The sequence below is a fragment of the Carassius auratus genome, chromosome 45, assembly GCF_003368295.1.
Source record: "Carassius auratus strain Wakin chromosome 45, ASM336829v1, whole genome shotgun sequence".
Classification (NCBI taxonomy): domain Eukaryota; kingdom Metazoa; phylum Chordata; class Actinopteri; order Cypriniformes; family Cyprinidae; genus Carassius; species Carassius auratus.
This window is the reverse complement of record NC_039287.1, coordinates 18634883-18653563: the sequence shown is the minus strand read 5'-3', so window position 1 is coordinate 18653563 and position 18681 is coordinate 18634883. Positions and strand designations below refer to the sequence as shown.

General features: G+C 35.0%; 1 protein-coding gene across 3 annotated transcripts in view; it reads right to left on the bottom strand.

The window, feature by feature from the left end:
- The window catches only part of LOC113063486 (unconventional myosin-VI-like), a 51217-nt gene that overhangs the window by 14558 nt on the left and 17978 nt on the right, over positions 1–18681 (bottom strand). For all 3 annotated transcript variants that reach the window (XM_026233927.1, XM_026233928.1, XM_026233929.1), the window contains exons 2-10: positions 14586–14709; positions 8778–8847; positions 8595–8668; positions 5172–5301; positions 4898–5003; positions 4738–4793; positions 4550–4647; positions 4255–4419; positions 1597–1677 (exon numbers count right to left, since the gene is read on the bottom strand). In XM_026233927.1, the coding sequence (XP_026089712.1) occupies positions 1597–1677; positions 4255–4419; positions 4550–4647; positions 4738–4793; positions 4898–5003; positions 5172–5301; positions 8595–8668; positions 8778–8847; positions 14586–14709 (904 nt within the window). The remainder of the gene's footprint in view (positions 1–1596; positions 1678–4254; positions 4420–4549; positions 4648–4737; positions 4794–4897; positions 5004–5171; positions 5302–8594; positions 8669–8777; positions 8848–14585; positions 14710–18681) is intronic.

The following is an 18681-nucleotide window of genomic DNA, read 5'->3' as shown; positions in this document are numbered from 1 at the left end:
ACTTGTTGTCCTCAACATTTTCCTCAGGACAATCAGGAGTCTGATGTAACCGTGTGGATATTTTTAAATGACAGATGTTGCATCACCCAGATGTCTGATGAGCCTCAGCCAAGTTACTGGCATTTTGGATTTGAAAGGAGCCTGATGGGCGTATTTGGAAGACAAATGCAGCAGCTAAAGAGAAACGTGTCTTCTGAGAGGAGCAGATAATGCTAATGGACACGAGTACACCATTAATATCTTTAACCTCAATGTGGGGGATTTTAAAAGTGCACTAGACTTGCACCCTGCTGGAATATTACTATTACTTTTTTGTGGCAAACCATAAAAAGGAATATTAAGAGAAGAATATCCCATTACCTTCAGAAAAACCAAGCTAAAAAAGCGGCAATTTCGCTCCCAAGAATTGAAAGTGTTTTTTTTACAAGATCTGGGTCAAACATATTCTTAAAGCTTTTACGCGATACATGGAAAATGTTACAAAATTGGATTTTGGAAGATTTTTTTTTTTTGATTCCTTTAGGTTTATTAACTACATGCCCAAAAAAGCAGTAAGAGATGAATTAAATTAAATTAAATTAAACCACTTTCCATGCAATACACAAATCCATGCAATACACAAATCCCTATAATATATATATATATATATATATATATATATATATATATATATATATATATAAAATAGTATACCAAACCAGGACATATCATTGTCCAGTAGGAAACACATTGGACCCAGGTCATGTATTTCTATCACAAAGAGAGAGAAAGAAGCAAAGCCCTTCTGACTGCTCACATATTCACCTTCTCATCCTTGGATGTATCAGACACACACAAACAGACACACAACCACAGACAATGATGTTACAAATGATTAGTGCAGTGATTAGATTAGTATGAACACAATCATGCATCAGTTATTCACAATTTGATTCATAACGATCATTAACAAAAAGCCTTGTATCTGGGAATTAATGTCAAGCCATAAATGAGCAACCAAACACAAGTGTGGACGAATCATGCTGAACCAATAAATCTACAATTATTTTCCATTTTTTAAGTTTTACTGAAGGCAAGACAAATCAGGTGAACAGTGTAAAATAAATAACAGAACAGATATTAAACTATATTTCCTCAGCTGACTTGATTGCATTAAGGATTGCAAACATTTTTGTATTTTCAGTTTTCTGAAATGTTGTCTAAATGCAAATGAGACATTATGCTATTAAATAGGTGCAAATTTGATTCTTTTTGTCAAAATACTGTATGAGAGATTTTTACAGGGGATTTTGTTCTCTCTTTTTACCTCTCCATTAATCAGAAAATACCAAAAACATAAAAAAATCACTACATTTGTAGAAATAAAATGATCAAATCCCTCTGAAATATTGCTAAATTGACCAGTGCATGATAAAATACTGTTTTTTCCTGTAGTGTCCTGCTTTCCAGATCTTCCTAATCAATTCTTCCCCATCCAAACAAACTTGAAAAGAAACATTGTAGTTTTTTTGTTAGAGAGCGTAAAAGGGAGGGCAAGTGAATCCTCTGCAAAGAACCTGTGGAGATGTTTTAAACTGTTAAAAATAAATGTATTACCTCTGGACTCTTGCGGTTTTGAGGTATCAGCTTGTCTGAATCCTTGTTAGAAAAGTACCTTTTGCATCCTCGACTCAGATACTAGATTGAACAGAAAGCGTATACGAGAAATGATTAGAAACATGTTCTCTGGAAGAACACCTGGCAGACAGTCAAGTCATAATTACACATTTTCATCACTTTGCATGATCAACCTGAATTATAACAGAACAAAATAACTGCTTGTTAATGTCTTTAAAGACACTGTGAAGTCCCTCACTGGTTATTCAGGGCTCCAGACTAAGATCTGAGAGCAGTGGCTCCAGCGCCACTAAGACCTACAGCTGGTGCGCCAGGAGCAGATTTGGTAGCGCTGGGGGTGGTGTGTGGGGGTATTCAAAATAAAGATCATTTAATCATAAAATTACTATTGTTATGCATTAATAAGTACAGTTACTAATACTATTTCATGATAATTTCTTGTTTATTTGTCTTTTGTTCTATTGTTTATACAGATTTGACAGTAAAGCATTAAAGGGTTTGTTCACTTAAAAATGAAAATTATGTCATTAATAACCCGTGAGACCTCCTTTTATCTTCAGAACACAGTTTAAGATATTTTAGATTTAGTCCGAGAGCTCTCAGTCCCTCCATTGAAGCTGTGTGTACGTCTACTGTCCATGTCCAGAAAGGTAAGAAAAACATCATCAAAGTAGTCCATGTGACATCAGAGGGTCAGTTTTGGTCCAAAAATAGCAAAAACTACGACTTTATTCATCATTGTTTTCTCTTCCGTGTCTGTGTGAGAGAGAGTTCAAAACAAAGCAGTTTGTGATATCCGGTTCCCGAACGAATCATTCGATGTAACCGGATCTTTTTGAACCAGTTCACCAAATCAAACTGAATCATTTTAAACGGTTCACGTCTCCAATACGCATTAATCCACAAATGACTTAAGCTGTTAACTTTTTTCAAAAGATTGACTCGTTCACGAGTCTAGAACCAGTTGCATCAGTTGACGGATCACCAGTAGTGATGGGAATTTCAGTTCTTCTCCGTGAACCGGTTCTTTCGGACAGTTTGATTCAATAAACCAGTTGAAGAAAACGGTTCACTGGTTTTGCGCTCGACATAATGACGTCATTTGCGATGATTGCTTTTCATTCAAGCCTTAGGTTTACCCGCGCTCCGGGATATTGGTTTGTTTGAACTCAGAGGGAGTGTCAGCCACATTAAAAAAGTTAACAGCTTAAGTCATTTGTGGATTAATGCGTATTGGAGACGCGAACCGTTTAAAACGATTCAGTTTGATTTGGTGAACTGGTTCAAAAAGATCCGGTTACATCGAGTGATTCGTTCGCGAACAGGATATCACAAACTGCTTTGTTTAAACTCTCTCACAACAGACACGGAAGAGAAAACAATGATGAATAAAGTTGTAGTTTTTGCTATTTTTGGACCAAAATGTATTTTCGATGCTTCAAAAAATTCTAACGGACCCTCTGATGTCACATGGACTACTTTGATGATGTTTTTCTTACCTTTCTGGACATGGACAGTATACTGTACACACAGCTTCAATGGAGGGACTGAGAGCTCTCGGACTAAATCTAAAATATCTTGAAAGTGAAAGTGAAGTGACATTCAGCCAAGTATGGTGACCCATACTCAGAATTTGTGCTCTGCATTTAACCCATCCGAAATGCACACACACAGAGCAGTGAACACACACACACACACTGTGAGCACACACCCGGAGCATCTTAAACTGTGTTCTGGAGATAAACGGAGGACTTACATGTTTGGAACGACATCAGGGTGAGTTATTAATGACATAATTTTAATTTTTGGCAGAAGTAACCCTTCAAGATGCATACAAAATTTACTTTTATTAACAACAGTAACTTTTTAAATACAGAAAATGTGTAATCCCACTCTTATTAAATGCCAATAAGTGATCCTCTGCTGCTGTCTCCTTGTTATAACTGTGATTTGATATAATTTTTTTACATAAGCATTTGTTTACCACAAAGTATATTTTCTTCATCCCATCTTAGAGCTTTAAAGTGCTGGAAATAGTTGTGTGAAATGCTTGAACGTCATTGAAAAGTGCTTGAATTTCTCCCTCAAAAGGTTTTACGAACCCTGAAATGAATGATATAATGCATTCGACTATTTCTACTGCAACACCATGATTAGTTAGCATTACCGCTTCTGGTTTCCTTACATATGTCAGCGCTGTTGCAGAGATTTCTGTGCAGAGTTTGAATGATTCTCATTAGATCTCACAGTAACCTTATCATAGTGCGGCGACTTCAGATGCTTCTCACTGGATCTCACAGCACTGTTGCATCTGTGCAGTAACAGTGTCACAAAATCAACTTTGGCTCCCCAGAAAAGCTGTTCTGAGCTCAGAAAAGATTGCTTGTGTCGCGGTCCGAGCTGATAAACTGACCGCGCTGCACAGCTGAAATGTAGCACGGTTTAGTTTCACTTTCGTTTGCCATTTGATGTTTCTCAAATGCACAGAAATGGCAGAGCTCATGAGCTGAACAAAGCGGTGGTTGCGCCAATGCAACCGCTCACAATAATGAGTCCATTTGGTCGCAGTCTGGAGCCCTGTTATTCTACAGAAGTGAAAGTGTAGGAGTGTTTGTCAGACTGATGTGATTCACAAACCCGGAAGCAGTCTGGAGAGCTGAGGTGGAACTTCTCCTTGATGTCTTCAGGAGCTCCAGCACACAGCCTGTAGAAGATGTGATAGTTCCTCTCCTCCTGGCCCTGCGTGCAGATACGGGACTTCTCCAGCAGGTAATGGGACACGAAACCACCTACTACTGCATTCTGGAAAAAACAAATCAGCATTGCATTCAAATACATGTGTGTTAATGTACAAAATCACACATCTGCGTCACCGCACAAAAATTACACCTCATTTCAAAAAGCACTGCAGTTTTCTGTTTGTATCATTCACCTTTTCATTAAAGTGAATCTCCACAAACTTCCCAAAGCGGCTGCTGTTGTTGTTTCGGACAGTTTTGGCATTGCCAAACGCCTCGAGCAGTGGGTTTGCTGGAATCCAATGACAAAAAAATACTTGCATTGATTATGGCATAGTGGGGCAAAAATGTAAATTAGTACAGTAACGGCCCTCAAACGTACCTTCAACTATTCTTTCATCAATGTCTTGACCTGTACCATAAGATGTAGTTAAGTACCTGTGAGAGGAAAACACATATCCTATCACATATCAAATAAAGTATCAAATATTAACTTTTATGAATGATACTCTATATGTTATAGAAATGAGACCTTTCTATACCTGAGAACAAACTTGGTGTTTTCGGTTTTCCCAGCTCCTGACTCTCCCGACACAATGATGGACTGACTCATCTTCAGCACCTTCATGTCACGATAAGCTTTATCCGCTGAATACAACAAATAAAGAATATTAACATTTACACAAGCTAATGGTATATATTTAAGTACATCACTGAGAAGCCTTCATTTCACTCCCTCTGCATTCAATTTAGCACATATACGTAGGCCCAGCCACAGATAATACGGCCCATGCCGGTCCTCACAGCCTTGCTTACCAATTGCATAGACGTGAGGAGGCAGCGTGCCCAGCGATCGGCCCTGGTACTGTTTAATGGTCTCTGGAGAATACAGCTTGGGGATCTCAAAATATGGATTCACAGCAATCAGGATGTTGGCAACAAATGTCTGCAACACAAAGTAACATGAGCAGCAGGAAAGCAACCAATGAATGCATTTTCATTTTATCTGGCAGAGAAACCATTTTCAGACATAAAAGAGTATTGAGGAATTGCTGCAACTTATTTTCAAAGAAATAATAAAACATGGCAAGTACGTAAAGGTTTTTTTTTTTTTTTTTTTAACTTCCATTTATTTAATGAGGCTTTCGTCTTCATTCTGATTCCAGGACTGCTGCATCATCTTGTCATTTTAACTAAAAATATTTCATCATATAAGAGAAGGCACTGAGCACATGAAAAGCATTTTTGTTTTTGAAGGAAATCTCTTATGCTCACAAAATTTGCATTAATTTGATAAAAAATCTTGCAATGACATTTCACAGTATTATTATTTTTACTGTTTTGTATTTGAATGTAATTTATTTCTGTGATGTACAGCTGTATTTTGAGCATCATTACTCCAGTCTTCAGTGTCACATGATCTTCAGAAATCAGAATAATATGTTGATTTGGTACTCGAGAAACATTTCTGATTGTTGTTATCAATAAGCTGTGAAAACAGTTGTACTGCTTAGTATTTTTGGTGGAAATTATTATTTTTTTTTCAGGATTCTTTGATGCACAGACTGTTCAAAAGAACATCATTAAACTCAATAAAATTGTCATCACATTACAAGAAATATTATTAATTCAATTTAACACATTAGAATTAATTAGAATTAATCAAATAAGATGCATACAAGCAATCATTCAAAATGAGTAAAATAACATGAAAAAAATAAGTAAAATGTATATAAAATATTGGTTTTGTTGGACAAAACGAGAAGCACGCGGCTGCAGCCTGCATATAGAGGCGGGGTTGCACATGTTAACCCGCTCCATACCTACTCTGATTGGTTCGATCGTCTTTCATAGGCATACATGAAAGGGAATGTGTGCGTAGTTGGTGTACACTGTTAAAAATAATACACTATATTTACTTAATAAAATTGTGGCAACCGATTACAAGCAATATTATTAATTACATTTAACACATAAGAATTCATTGGAATTAATCAAATGAGAAATTAACCATTCAAAATTAGTCAAATAGCACAAAAAATTTGCATATACTATGCCAATGAATACTATGTTATGCATACCAGGCCAGTAGTATGCGACTAAGAAACACAACGCAAAAATTTAATTCACAATTTCATGTTTTTGTTGATTACATGGAGATGATATAGGCATCGTGTTCAAAAGCTTATGTTTTTTCAAGCCCCCAAAACAGAGTTATTGAAGACACCTGATGTTAACAAACAGAATTAATGAAGGAGAATAATCTAATTTTTGGTTACCATTACGGTGGTCAGTGTTTGCTTTAGTTGGGCTCTTGACCCTTAAACTTATGAACAGATTTTTTTTTTGGTTGCTGAAATCGTGATATAGCAGCTAACCAAGCCAATAAAGAATAAGATCAGATGTTATTGTTTGTTTTGACATCTTTTGATCTGGATTTCTGAGTTGGTTGTGTCATATCAACATCAGTCGTTCTGTGGTTGTACAATATAAAGTCTGGTTTTTTCAGCATAATCAGAGAGATTTTTTGGAGCATTTCTGATCAAAACATTTAAAAAAAAAAAAAAAAACTTTCATTTAGGCACACAGACATCAATAATCAGCCTGAGAACCTCAACAATGGTGACCATCAAAAAGCACGTTATACTGCATTCTGGGTGCCACCAATCAAAACTCATTTATGGCTCCCATCATGCTTTGCGGCATGAATAAATTATGAGCTGAATTGTCTTATATTTATTCTTACTATTTTCTTTTATTTTTACTTTTTTTATTGTAGCTTGTTTTGTGATGCTTACAGTTCATCTGTTTATCTGAATATGCTGTTTGTCACCATTCTTGAGATTCATACGCTGCTTCTTGATGTCACTGTGAGCCTAAAAGAAGGCTCCCCTTCCCTGTTACAATTTTTTGTTTAATCAGAATTCTTAAACTCTGGATTTTACTGAAAATTCCAGGTCTTTTACTATCATTGGATGACAGGGGCTGCTATAATGAATGCTATTTTAACTCAGAGAACAGGCTCTAAATGAGTTCAGATATTCAGGTCAAACAATGATTATGTAATTTCATAACCAACACTGTCTGAACATCTTTTATTTTAGCATGTCTGGTTGTTAGAATTCAGTGCATGCATTTAACGTTTTCACAGGTCATGATCGCCAACTACTGGCCTGGCACGTATAACGGTATTCTTTAGCATAGTATTTTGTTTGTTTGTTTTCAATTAAATCAATATTTTTGTGTTATTCTACTCATTTTGAATGGTTGCTTGAAAGCATTTAATTTTATTATTTCTAATTAATTCTAATGTGTTAAATTTAATTAACAGTATTGGATGTAAATTTGAAATAATTTTATTGAGTAAATAAAGTGAATCATTTTTACAGTGTATTTGTGACTTGTGATCAACTTGATTTATCCCTATATCAAATGGCATAAAAATAAATAAATACTGTTAACACTTTACAATAAGGTTCCATTTATTCACAACAAACTAACAATGAAAAAGACTTCTAGCATTTATTAATCTTAGTGAATGTTGACATAGGTATATGTTATTTAATAGACCTGAGCTTACAAGGACGAGCAATGAACTGTTGCATTTTTATTAACTAACATAAACTAAGATTAATAAATACTGTACAAAATGCATTGCTCATTGTTAGTTAATGCATTAAATATAGTTAACAAATGGAACCTTATTGTAAAGTGTTACCAAAACTTTTATGAACAGTAGTGTACTTTTTAATAAACAATGTAAAGTAAATAAATAAACAAATAAATAACATTGCATACATCTGCCCATTTAGGTAAATGTACCATTTTTAATACAATTACTCAATTTACTGTAAAGCAAGGTGACAACAAAGACCTGGGCAAGCTTGGGACTGTGGGTTTTTAGTTTTCTGCATTTTACTTCTTATACCACATTTTCAAAGTACACTCTATTGACCACAAGTCTAGATCTAGATGTAGTAGATCCTAGATGTGCACTACAAAGTGAACTCTTCCATGTGAATAATTAATTAATTGCACATGCACTGCTGTTTATGTACAAATCCATATACACTGAAAAATCAGGCAGAGCACAGACATCAGCGGACTTCTCACACATGCACCATCTCTGTGAAGAAGCGAAATACTCTTTGGGTTTAAGACATGGCTTTGCAATGTAGAGAGCAGGAGACATACAGAAGAGTGCCTTCATCACAACAGAGCGAGAGAGAATATACTCACATAAATCTTATCTTTACTGTAGCGCACACGGACATTATTTAGTAGCGTGGCTTCATTCAAGTACATCAATGAGCCTGCAACACACACACACACACACACACACACGAAATCATTAGTCAGTGCTGTCATTTCATTATATCAATCACATAACTGACATGAACACTCAAACACAATAACACTTACAGTTGTCCTCCACATGTTTGTTGACATCATCTTCAGCAGGGAAGACTTGATTGACAGAAGCTTGAAAGTTCTGAAACACAATGACTTTAACGTTAACCACACATAACACTAAAAGCATGATAACTGGTGTTAGTTACGTGCTTAAGCTTTAAGGGAGACTTCACCCACAGATTCAAATTCTGTCATCATTTATTTATCCTCATGTCTTCCCAAACTCTTGATCATCTTCAAAACACAAATGAAGATTTGTAATAAAACATTAGTGACTTGTCGCTCCACTGAAAGTGCACTTCTTCAGTTTTAACAGTGAAAGATGCAAGTAGCTAAACTGAGTGGTACTATTTGACAACTGTTTTATGACAGCAATGTTAAATGGCACAAATATCCAGAGCTCCAAACTGCTAATTTTTTTGTAGTTGTTAAATTTCACCATTTTTAATTAAAGATACATGGTATCTTTATCAATTAGTAGAGCATTGCGCTATCAAGGTTGGGGGTTAGATTCCAGGGGGACCCATGATAGGTAAAAATTGATAGCCTGAACGCAGTGTAAGTCACTTTGGATAAAAGCGTCTGCTAAATGCATTACTTTACTTTACTTTACTTTACTTTACTTTACTTTAATTTAATTTAGCAGACGCTTTTTTTAATTTAATTTAATTTAACATCATTATAGGCCCCACAAAAAACAGGATCCCCAATGTTAAAGACATGACGGTCTTAATTTCATGCCCTCTACGCATGTGTGTTGATTAGTGTTTATATGTAAATAAATGCCTGAATTAAATCTGCCCATCATATTAAGCAAATTTGTCTCTTCAGAAGAATTTGATTGAACTGCTTGATTCATTTAGTTAGTGTTTATGTCCTCTTATGCACTTATTGATGAATCAAAATTTAGTTGCATGGCCTGTCAACATATAGACAGAAATCTCTCAGTTTTCATTAAAAATACCAAAAAAAAGCTTTATGGGGTTAGGAACAACATGAGGGTAAATAAAATGTAAAATTTTTGGGGTGAACTGACCCATTAATACGTGGGATTAGAGATTGGATTGCTCAACAGCAGTATTGATGTTTCCCACAGCAAACACATCAAATGCAAGAGTGAAACGAAATGCAACTCCTGCTCTATGTATTCCATGCTTCTGTTCTAATATCAGACAGTAGTGTACTCCACACACACACACACACACAGACATTTGTAGCGTGTGAACAGACAGCTCATTGTGCTTTTACATCCCAGCGACATCACACTGCACACAAATCACATGAGCTAGATGTAATGCTGCACACAACACTCTCTCTTGTAGCTGACACACACACACACACAGTTATTGCTACTGTAATCTTTGTCAAGCTCCAGAGAAGGCCAGACTCCATATGGGCAACAGGATGTGTTTGCAGTGGCTCTGAAAACAGAAGCATTCATCTGAAGAGTTTAAATCATTTTGCAAAGAATCTGTGAAGTGCAAAACATGTTTTTGACGGAAACAGAGCAGGACATGGAATGTGAGTACTTTCATTATTAGATCATATTAGCAGTTCCTTGTTCTTAAAGCAAAGCATTAAAAGCTATTAAATCATCCGAACTGTAACGTGGGAATGCAGTTTTTAATTAAGATTTGAATTGGTGTTCCTTGACAACCAGTAAGAGCATGAGCATTTTTATTTCCAGTCTGAAGTATAGGTCATGTTTGTCTTCACCCTTTCCCATTATTTATAACAATGACCATCTTGAAATTAAGTTTTGTGTACTTAAAGGGATACTCCAACCCAAAATGAAAATTTTGGTCATTGATCACCCCCCCTTCGTTCCAAACCGGTTAAAGCTTTGTTTGTCTTCGATAAAGACATTTAACATATTTTGGATGAAAACCTGGAGGCTTATGACTGTCCCATTATCTGCCAAGTAAAATACACTGTCAAGGTCCAGAAAAGTATGAAAAGCATCATCAGAATAGTCCATCTGCCATCAGTGGTTCAACCGTAACTTTATGAAGCAACGAGAATACTGTTTGTATGAGAATAAAACAAAAATAACAACTTTATTCAACAAGTCGTCTCCTCTGTCTCTCCCTACACCTGCTGAACGCAAACTGCATACGCTCTTCTCTGTCAGCCACGCCACAAGAATAAGTTTTCTACGTGAATTTATGCTTTGATTTGAAAGAAAACAGCTCATCCTTGTGGCGTGGCTGACACAGAAGAGCGTACGCCAGTGTTTTTCAAAACGGCACTATGATGATGTGGGGAGAGACGGAGGAGATGACTTGTTTAATAAAGTTGTTATTTTTGTTTTATTCTCGACTTTGACTGTATTTTAACTCTTTTGAAGTCTATGGGACAGTCACAAGCCTCCAGGTTTTCATCCAAAATATCTGAAATTGTGTTCCGAAGTGAACTAAGCATTTACGGGTTTGAAACGACATGGACGTAAGTGATTAATGACAAAATTTTTATTTTGGGTTGGGGTATCTCTTTAAGGTTCATGAAACATAAATCAAACAAACGTTTAATCATTACTATCTGACTGGTTGTTTGTTCAAATGTTCAATTCAACAAATAATTTTTTTTCGGTCCTCACAGACAACAAATAATAGATAATAATTTATATAATTTATATACAGTACAAATTATTTGGGGCCTAGCACCGGGCCTTGTGGAACACCACAAGTGATTTTCATTAGATCTGATTTAATTGGTAATTACAAAATAATTTATTTTTACAAATTGATATCTGTCATCAAGGTAACTTTTTAACCAAGAGAAGTATTTTCCTGTTATACCATATCTCTCCAGTTGAATCATTAATCAGCCATAATCAATTGTGTCAAAAGCTTTTTTAAAGGCACAATATGTAACTTTCACCGCTAGAGGTCGCATTTTCAAAACAAATTACAAAGGTGAAGCTTGATGATGCTATAAAGGAGAGTGGAATGATGGGAGATGTCGTTTCACCATTAAGAAACATCCGAATCATGTTCACAGAATGTAATAAAAAAAAAAAAATATTACCGGTACCTTCCAAAGTTAGCGAATAAATTATACAGACAAAGTGAGCAAAGAACATTTACAATGTCAAGGAACATTGTGACTGACTTCAGTCTAAAACGAATTTAAGCACTCTCAAAAAACAACCCTTATAATCAGTAAAGTGGTCTATACTCTCAGAGAGCATGCGCACTGAACAACAAATGCCTGGTGTTTCAGCAATGACTCATCTGAACACCTCTGATTGGCCGCTGTGTTCATAAACTCAACAGACTCATATGTGATTATAATGTGCAACACTGTAAAAACACGTAAAAAGAATCATTACTTTTAATTTCATTTTCATTTTATTTGCGAAAGCCGTAATGGATTTAGTACTACACAGAAGCATTTTTGCCCATGTGTGTTGCCATAGTTTTTAAAAGCGGAAACCGATAGTGCGGATATTACATTTTTGATAGGCGACAATCAACAGGGATGTGCCATTATTTAAAACTGGAACTTCTCTGGATTTACAAATACTTGGGAACTCTTGGGATAACGTGGTTTTTGGATATTTTATTATGAAAATCATACATATCGTGCCTTTAATTTTAGAAACATCCACACAGTATATTCTTTATTATCCATTGAAGGAGGTGAAACCAACTGTCATATCTTGTCATATCTTCATAACTCACTGTGCATTTTTTCCCACTGAAATATAAAGCAAAACCAGTGGAGAACAACTGCACTAGATTAAAACTAAGGAATACAATTTTTTATGATTGCCATTCGCTATTTCATGAATATCTTTCAACAAACCCTCTTCTACAGTTTTAAACCCTCTGATGTCAGAATAATGATATTACAGCTTGTAAGGCCATAAAAAAACAAACAAAAAAAAACCAATGAGGGTCAAAATGATCAGCTGAAACATTATTATTTATTTTTTTTGCATTAATGCAGTAATAACGGTGGAACATAAAAGTTTAAAAGGGATTGTTCACCAAAAATAAAAACATGTAATCCGGTCTTTATTTACTCATGTTGTTCAAAAACTCTGACTTACTTTCTTCTGTGGAACATATCAGAAGACAGTTTTTTTTTTTGTACATTTGATGGAAGTTACAAACAGGTACCAGCATTCAAAAATACAGAAATTATCTTCTTTTGTGATCAGCAGAAGAACATTGTTTGGGTTGAAACTAGGGTCAGTGAACTATGAATTTTTTTTTTACCCCATATTTGGGTGAACAATCTCTTTAAACCAGATGCGTTATTACACAGCAAAATCTCCAGTGTTAATTTAACACTCTTGAGTGTGGACTCATATAAACACTAAAGCAGTGTTAAAAGTAACACTGAAGCAGAGTTGAAGTTAATGAGATAATTAAGAAGTTAATTGAATTATGATTGACCATTATTGAAGACACCTGATGTTAACAAGCAGAACCACCACCCGAGAAAATCACAATTTGTGTGTCCCCATTGTAGTGGTCAGTGTTTGCTTTAGTTGGGATCTTGACCCTTCAGTTATTAACTTTAGATTTTATGTGGCTGTGGTGACTGAATTATATCATACAGACAGACCACAGCAAAGGCAATCATGTGTGCCATTGATTGTGATTTGAGCTATTTGTTATAGAGTGATCTGAATGCCTGAGTTTAAGTTTCTTTCCTGTATACATAAATTAAGTGAAAAAGAAAAGTAAGCAACCCAGCATTTTTGCCATAACATGACATGTTTTTAATAGTTAGTTCTACATAAAAAAAAAAAAAGAGATCTTTTGTTTAGACACACAGACATCAGGAATCAGCGTGAGCATCACAACAACGGTGACCATCAAAAAAGCATGTTATAGCCAATAAAAACTCATCCATGGCTCCCATCATGCATTGCGGCATAAATATATTATGAGCTGAACTGTCTTTTTAACTTTTTATTCTAACTATATTTTATTTTTGCTGTTTTTATGTTCATTTTTAGTATCTAGTTTTGTGATGTTCAGAGTTGGTGTGTTTATCTGAATATGCTGTTTGTCACCATTGTTGAGATTCATACACTGATTATTGTTATCTGTGTGTGCCTAAAATTAAAGCTCTTTAATAAAAAAAAAAATCTGAATCACTTGCAAGAGATACCTACAAACTGTATAGAAAATGCAGACTTTTTCATTGAGGAATCAAAGCTGTGACAATCGATAACAGAAGTTTTACTTTGAGAAAACACTGTAAATGAGTTCAGTGACTCATGTCAAACAACAATTACATTAAAACATAATCATCAACACGCAATGGTTTTTGCTCTTGGTTTGACAAAAAACTTTAAAAGTAAAAAGTCACAAGCCAAGATCCCAGCTAAATCAAACACTGACCGCTACAATGGTGACACAAATTGTGATTTTCTCGGGTGGTGATTCTGCTTGTTAACATCAGGTGTCTTCAATAATGCCCAGTCATAACTCAATTAACTTCTTAATTATCTCATTAACTTCAACTCTGCTTCAGTGTTACTTTTAACACTGCTTCAGTGTTTATATGAGTCCACACTCAGAGTGTTAAATTAACACTGGGGATTTTGCTGTGTACACTGGCTATAAACATGATGACAGTTTAACCAACTTAAACTTGCTCTGCCATAACAGTACCTATCCTATAAAAGAAAACTGAGCATAGAAGGACATTCATGTAGAGACCCTTGTCCATGGCATTATGAATGGCACTCTGACAAATATTAAATGCAAAAAATCTATACAAATAGCTTGTGTAACTTGTGTAACTTATGATCTTTCAGCCTTATATGTGTCTATATTTGCAGAAGTTCCTCCTCACCTTCCCTCTCTGTTTGACAGGCTCGATGGTCAGACTATCGGCACTGATGTCAATGATTCTGCCCAGCTGGAACCCATCCGTAGGGTGAGGCGCCCACACCGGCTTTCCATCATCCATTTCACCGCTGAGGAAGAAACACATAGGAGAATGATTGATGTATTTTTTTATTGCTCGAAATAGTTAGAAATATCAATGTTTAATGAGAATATATCTGACCCTGGACCACAAAACCTGTCTTAAGTGTAAATTTTGAGATTTATCATCTGAAATCTGAATAAATAAGCTTTCCATTGTTGTATGGTTCATTAGGATCAGACAATATTTGGCCAAGATACAACTATTTGAAAATCTGTAATCTGAGAGTGCAAAAAAATCTAAATATTGAGAAAATTGCCTTTAAAGTTGTCCAAATGAAGTTCTTATCAATGCATATTACTAATCAAAAACTAAGTTTTGTTATATTAAAAGTAGGAAATTTACTAAATATCTTCATGGAACATAATCTTTAAATAATATCCTAATGATTTTTGGCATAAAAGAAAAATCAATCAGTTTGAACCATACAATGTATTTTTGGCTATTGCTACAAATATACCCCAGAGACTTAAGACTGTTTTTGTGCTCCATGTTCAAATATCGGGAAAAATAGTATATATACATTTTACACATCGAAACGTAAGTTTTTGTGGTGAAATTGTAATACACACACACACACACATACATATATATTAGGGGTGCACAACAAATATCGGCGGATAATTAATGCACATCTGGTCAGTAAAGACGGTTATCTAATCAGCGGTAAATAACATCAGGTTTGTGATTTCACATAGAACAGCTGTTACTACACAGAGCCAGATGCACATTAATTATCGGCTGATATTTATCGTGCACCCCTAATATATATATATATATATATATATATATATATATATATATATATATATATATATATATATATAATATATATATATATATATATAATTATTATTTTATTTTTTGCAAATATAACAATTACATTCAACAATTTTGTAGTGTTTGTAGTCATACAATTGACTGTATCATCAAAAAAACACACCAAAAAAAAACATTAAAATAAAATATAATCAGAACTTTCGGAAACTGATGTAAAATTATATAATACAAAATTATCATTTATATTAATTAATAATATTAATTACAATTTTTTTCTTGTTTATGTTCATGTTTGTCTGCTGATGTCTCACAGTAACACAGCAAAACTGAATGTCTGGTAATTTTCCAAACAAAGCCTATAACCATTCACTTTAAAATTCATGTGGCGAATACAACGGCAAAAACTAGCACCACTAAATTCAAATCTCAAAGGGGTGTTTCTCAGCGGATTTACTTCATTTCCTGTAGAATTAAAATGATCATTAGTATGGCCACAAACTTTACAACAATCACATTTAGTCCACTGTGTATTGTGTAATTGTAAATAAATTTTTAATGAAATTAAATAACTTGGGAGCTAGACATATTGAGGTAGGCTTCATTAGAAAGACTAACGACTACTGAGGGAAAGATAGATGGAGCAACACACAGAGAGGTGCTTTATCCAGATCACATAACCCAGACTCCAGAATGAACACAAATCTGTCTGCAGGACAACAAGCCAAAGTACAGCCAATACAACAATGGAGTGACTGTGGTGCAAGTCTCCAAGCCTCCACCTCTGAATGCATCTGAACACATTTTAAAAACATCTTGTCACCCTATGCATTTTTGCATCAGTTCTGCATTGGACCAATGCAACCTTTTTTTTTTTTTTTTTTTGGTCAAGTTAATAGTTCATACTTTTAAAGCCCATGTTGCAGGTTAAACACCACTGTCGATTAATTGGTACATAAATCACTCAAGATATGTATATCATTTGTAAAATATCTCAAAAATGGTCTTAAAGACCAGTTTTTTACGTTTTTGGTATTAACGGTTTTTTTTTTTTTTTTTTTACATGAAAGGTAGCCTCAGTTTAGTAGAACTATGGCGACTGACTGGGATGAAGAAGAAATGGCAAGAGCCAACATGTATGGCCCGCAGCTGTATAATTTTGAACCTGCCAAACATGAGAGGGCAAATGAGGAATTGCCAAGAACTGATGACTGTCAAAGTCAATTAAATGCGTGGTCCGAGGAGAATGAGTGGAGAGTTGGTCAAGTGTCCTGGTGAGTTGCTATCATTTAGCAATGCAGCAATGAGGCCATCCTTAAAAATATTTTGGTTTGCAGTAACAGTAATTAAAAAAAAGGGTACACAGATCAATGTAAAAAAAAAAAAAAAAAAAAAAAGGAAAATATTGGTGAGGGTGATGACGTAGGTATGAATTTAACAAATTAACATATCGTGACGTCACTGACTGTGTCTTCAACTCATGCCTTAGGGCGCATAATTGCAAACCTCATTTTGATGCAGGCTATATAGACCACAAACAAACTAAAATCTTTGTCAAAAACATGTTTATTGCATGAATTTCAGGTGAGAAAAAAAAAATTACTGTTATACTGTTTTACTTGCATACACCACTAGGTATCAATGCAACCTACGAATGAGAGACTGTTTACTTTGCTTTCTTGGGATGTCACTTTTATGAAAAAAATCCTGTTTGATTTGAGTGACAAGTGTTCTTTGAATCGATTGTGAAATCGATTTTGCATGTCTAAAGTTTTATACGGCAAATAACACCAAATATACACTGTAAACCCTAATGTTGCCTTGACTTAAAAAATCAAGTAATGTTGACTAAACATTACTTAAAATTTAGCATTTTGGCCCTGTCACTTAAAAATATGAGTTAATTTAATGAATTTACCTTCAAAATGCATAAACTTAAGATTTCAAGTGTCGTGAGCTCAAAATCATGAGTAATCCTTTGGAAAAACTCAACTTCACTCTTTTCATCCTTTAATGTGATTGGCCATAGAATAAATTCTGCCTAGCAACAAGAGAACAAAAGCACTGATTGGTGGATTACAAAATTCGTCCTTTTGGTCTGTTTGGTAGCTGAACTACATTTCAAGAGGACATTTTTCTTCGTGCTCTATGTTTGGTGACTAAAATTATGTATATATAAAGTTGTTTTGCATGATTTCTACTAGTGAAATATGTTAATTTAAATCCTTGTGGCACGTGATTTTGAGATGGTATGATTATTGAAATAACAACTTAAGTATTTGATGAAGTGGCCCAATCGTTTTCCTTTGAGAGAAAGAACATGGCAGCTAAAATTACTGCTTAACTTGTTAGACCCATATAAATCCACAGACAACAGGCAGGACGAATGTAAAGATTCAATATTTCTGATGATTTATTGGCGTGAAGTTACGTGCACTATGAGACACAGGAGAGCAACATTTTCAAAAAACAATAAGCAGAGTGGACTGCCATAATGCAAAACATTTACTGCAGGCTTCAACATGGCTGTGTTTACGATTAGAAATGTCAACAACAACAAAAAATTGCATAGTCGATTCTAGGGCGGTAAAAAAAAAAAAAAAGAATTTCAAATATTCGTTGAATTAAAAATAAAAACCCACATTCGAATGCAAAAACGTTGCATTCGAATTTTAGGTGTGCAATAAGGAAGCTGCCTTATGAGCTCCGGTACTTCACAGTCTGTGTTCCATTCCATCTCGCCGCGCACACAGCCGTGTCTACACAACTTTCAAAGGCGGACGAGCTCGACACGCAGTTGCTGCTGTCTCATCTTTCACCTCTTGCACGCGCACCGTCCGGACATAATGCAGAAAGTGTTCAGACGGCCGAAGTATACTTGATCTTTATCAGTGGCGCACGAGATGCGATGACGATGTATGTGGCATTGCATTATAAGGTTATGTTAGCCTATCCAGTTGAAGCCACTACAAAAAAAAAAAAGAGAACATCAATGTGGAGAAGATCTTGTTTACATCAAAACTGAAACCAAGTTGTCACACAAGAGAGCCGCATGTTTAGAAAGACATGTAAAATGTATGTATTTAATTTCATTTAATCTCGAGACTTTATGTTGGGTTTTTGTTCCCCATCCCACTGCATCTCATGTTTTTAAATGAAAAGATTTATTCTGTGTGACTGGTTT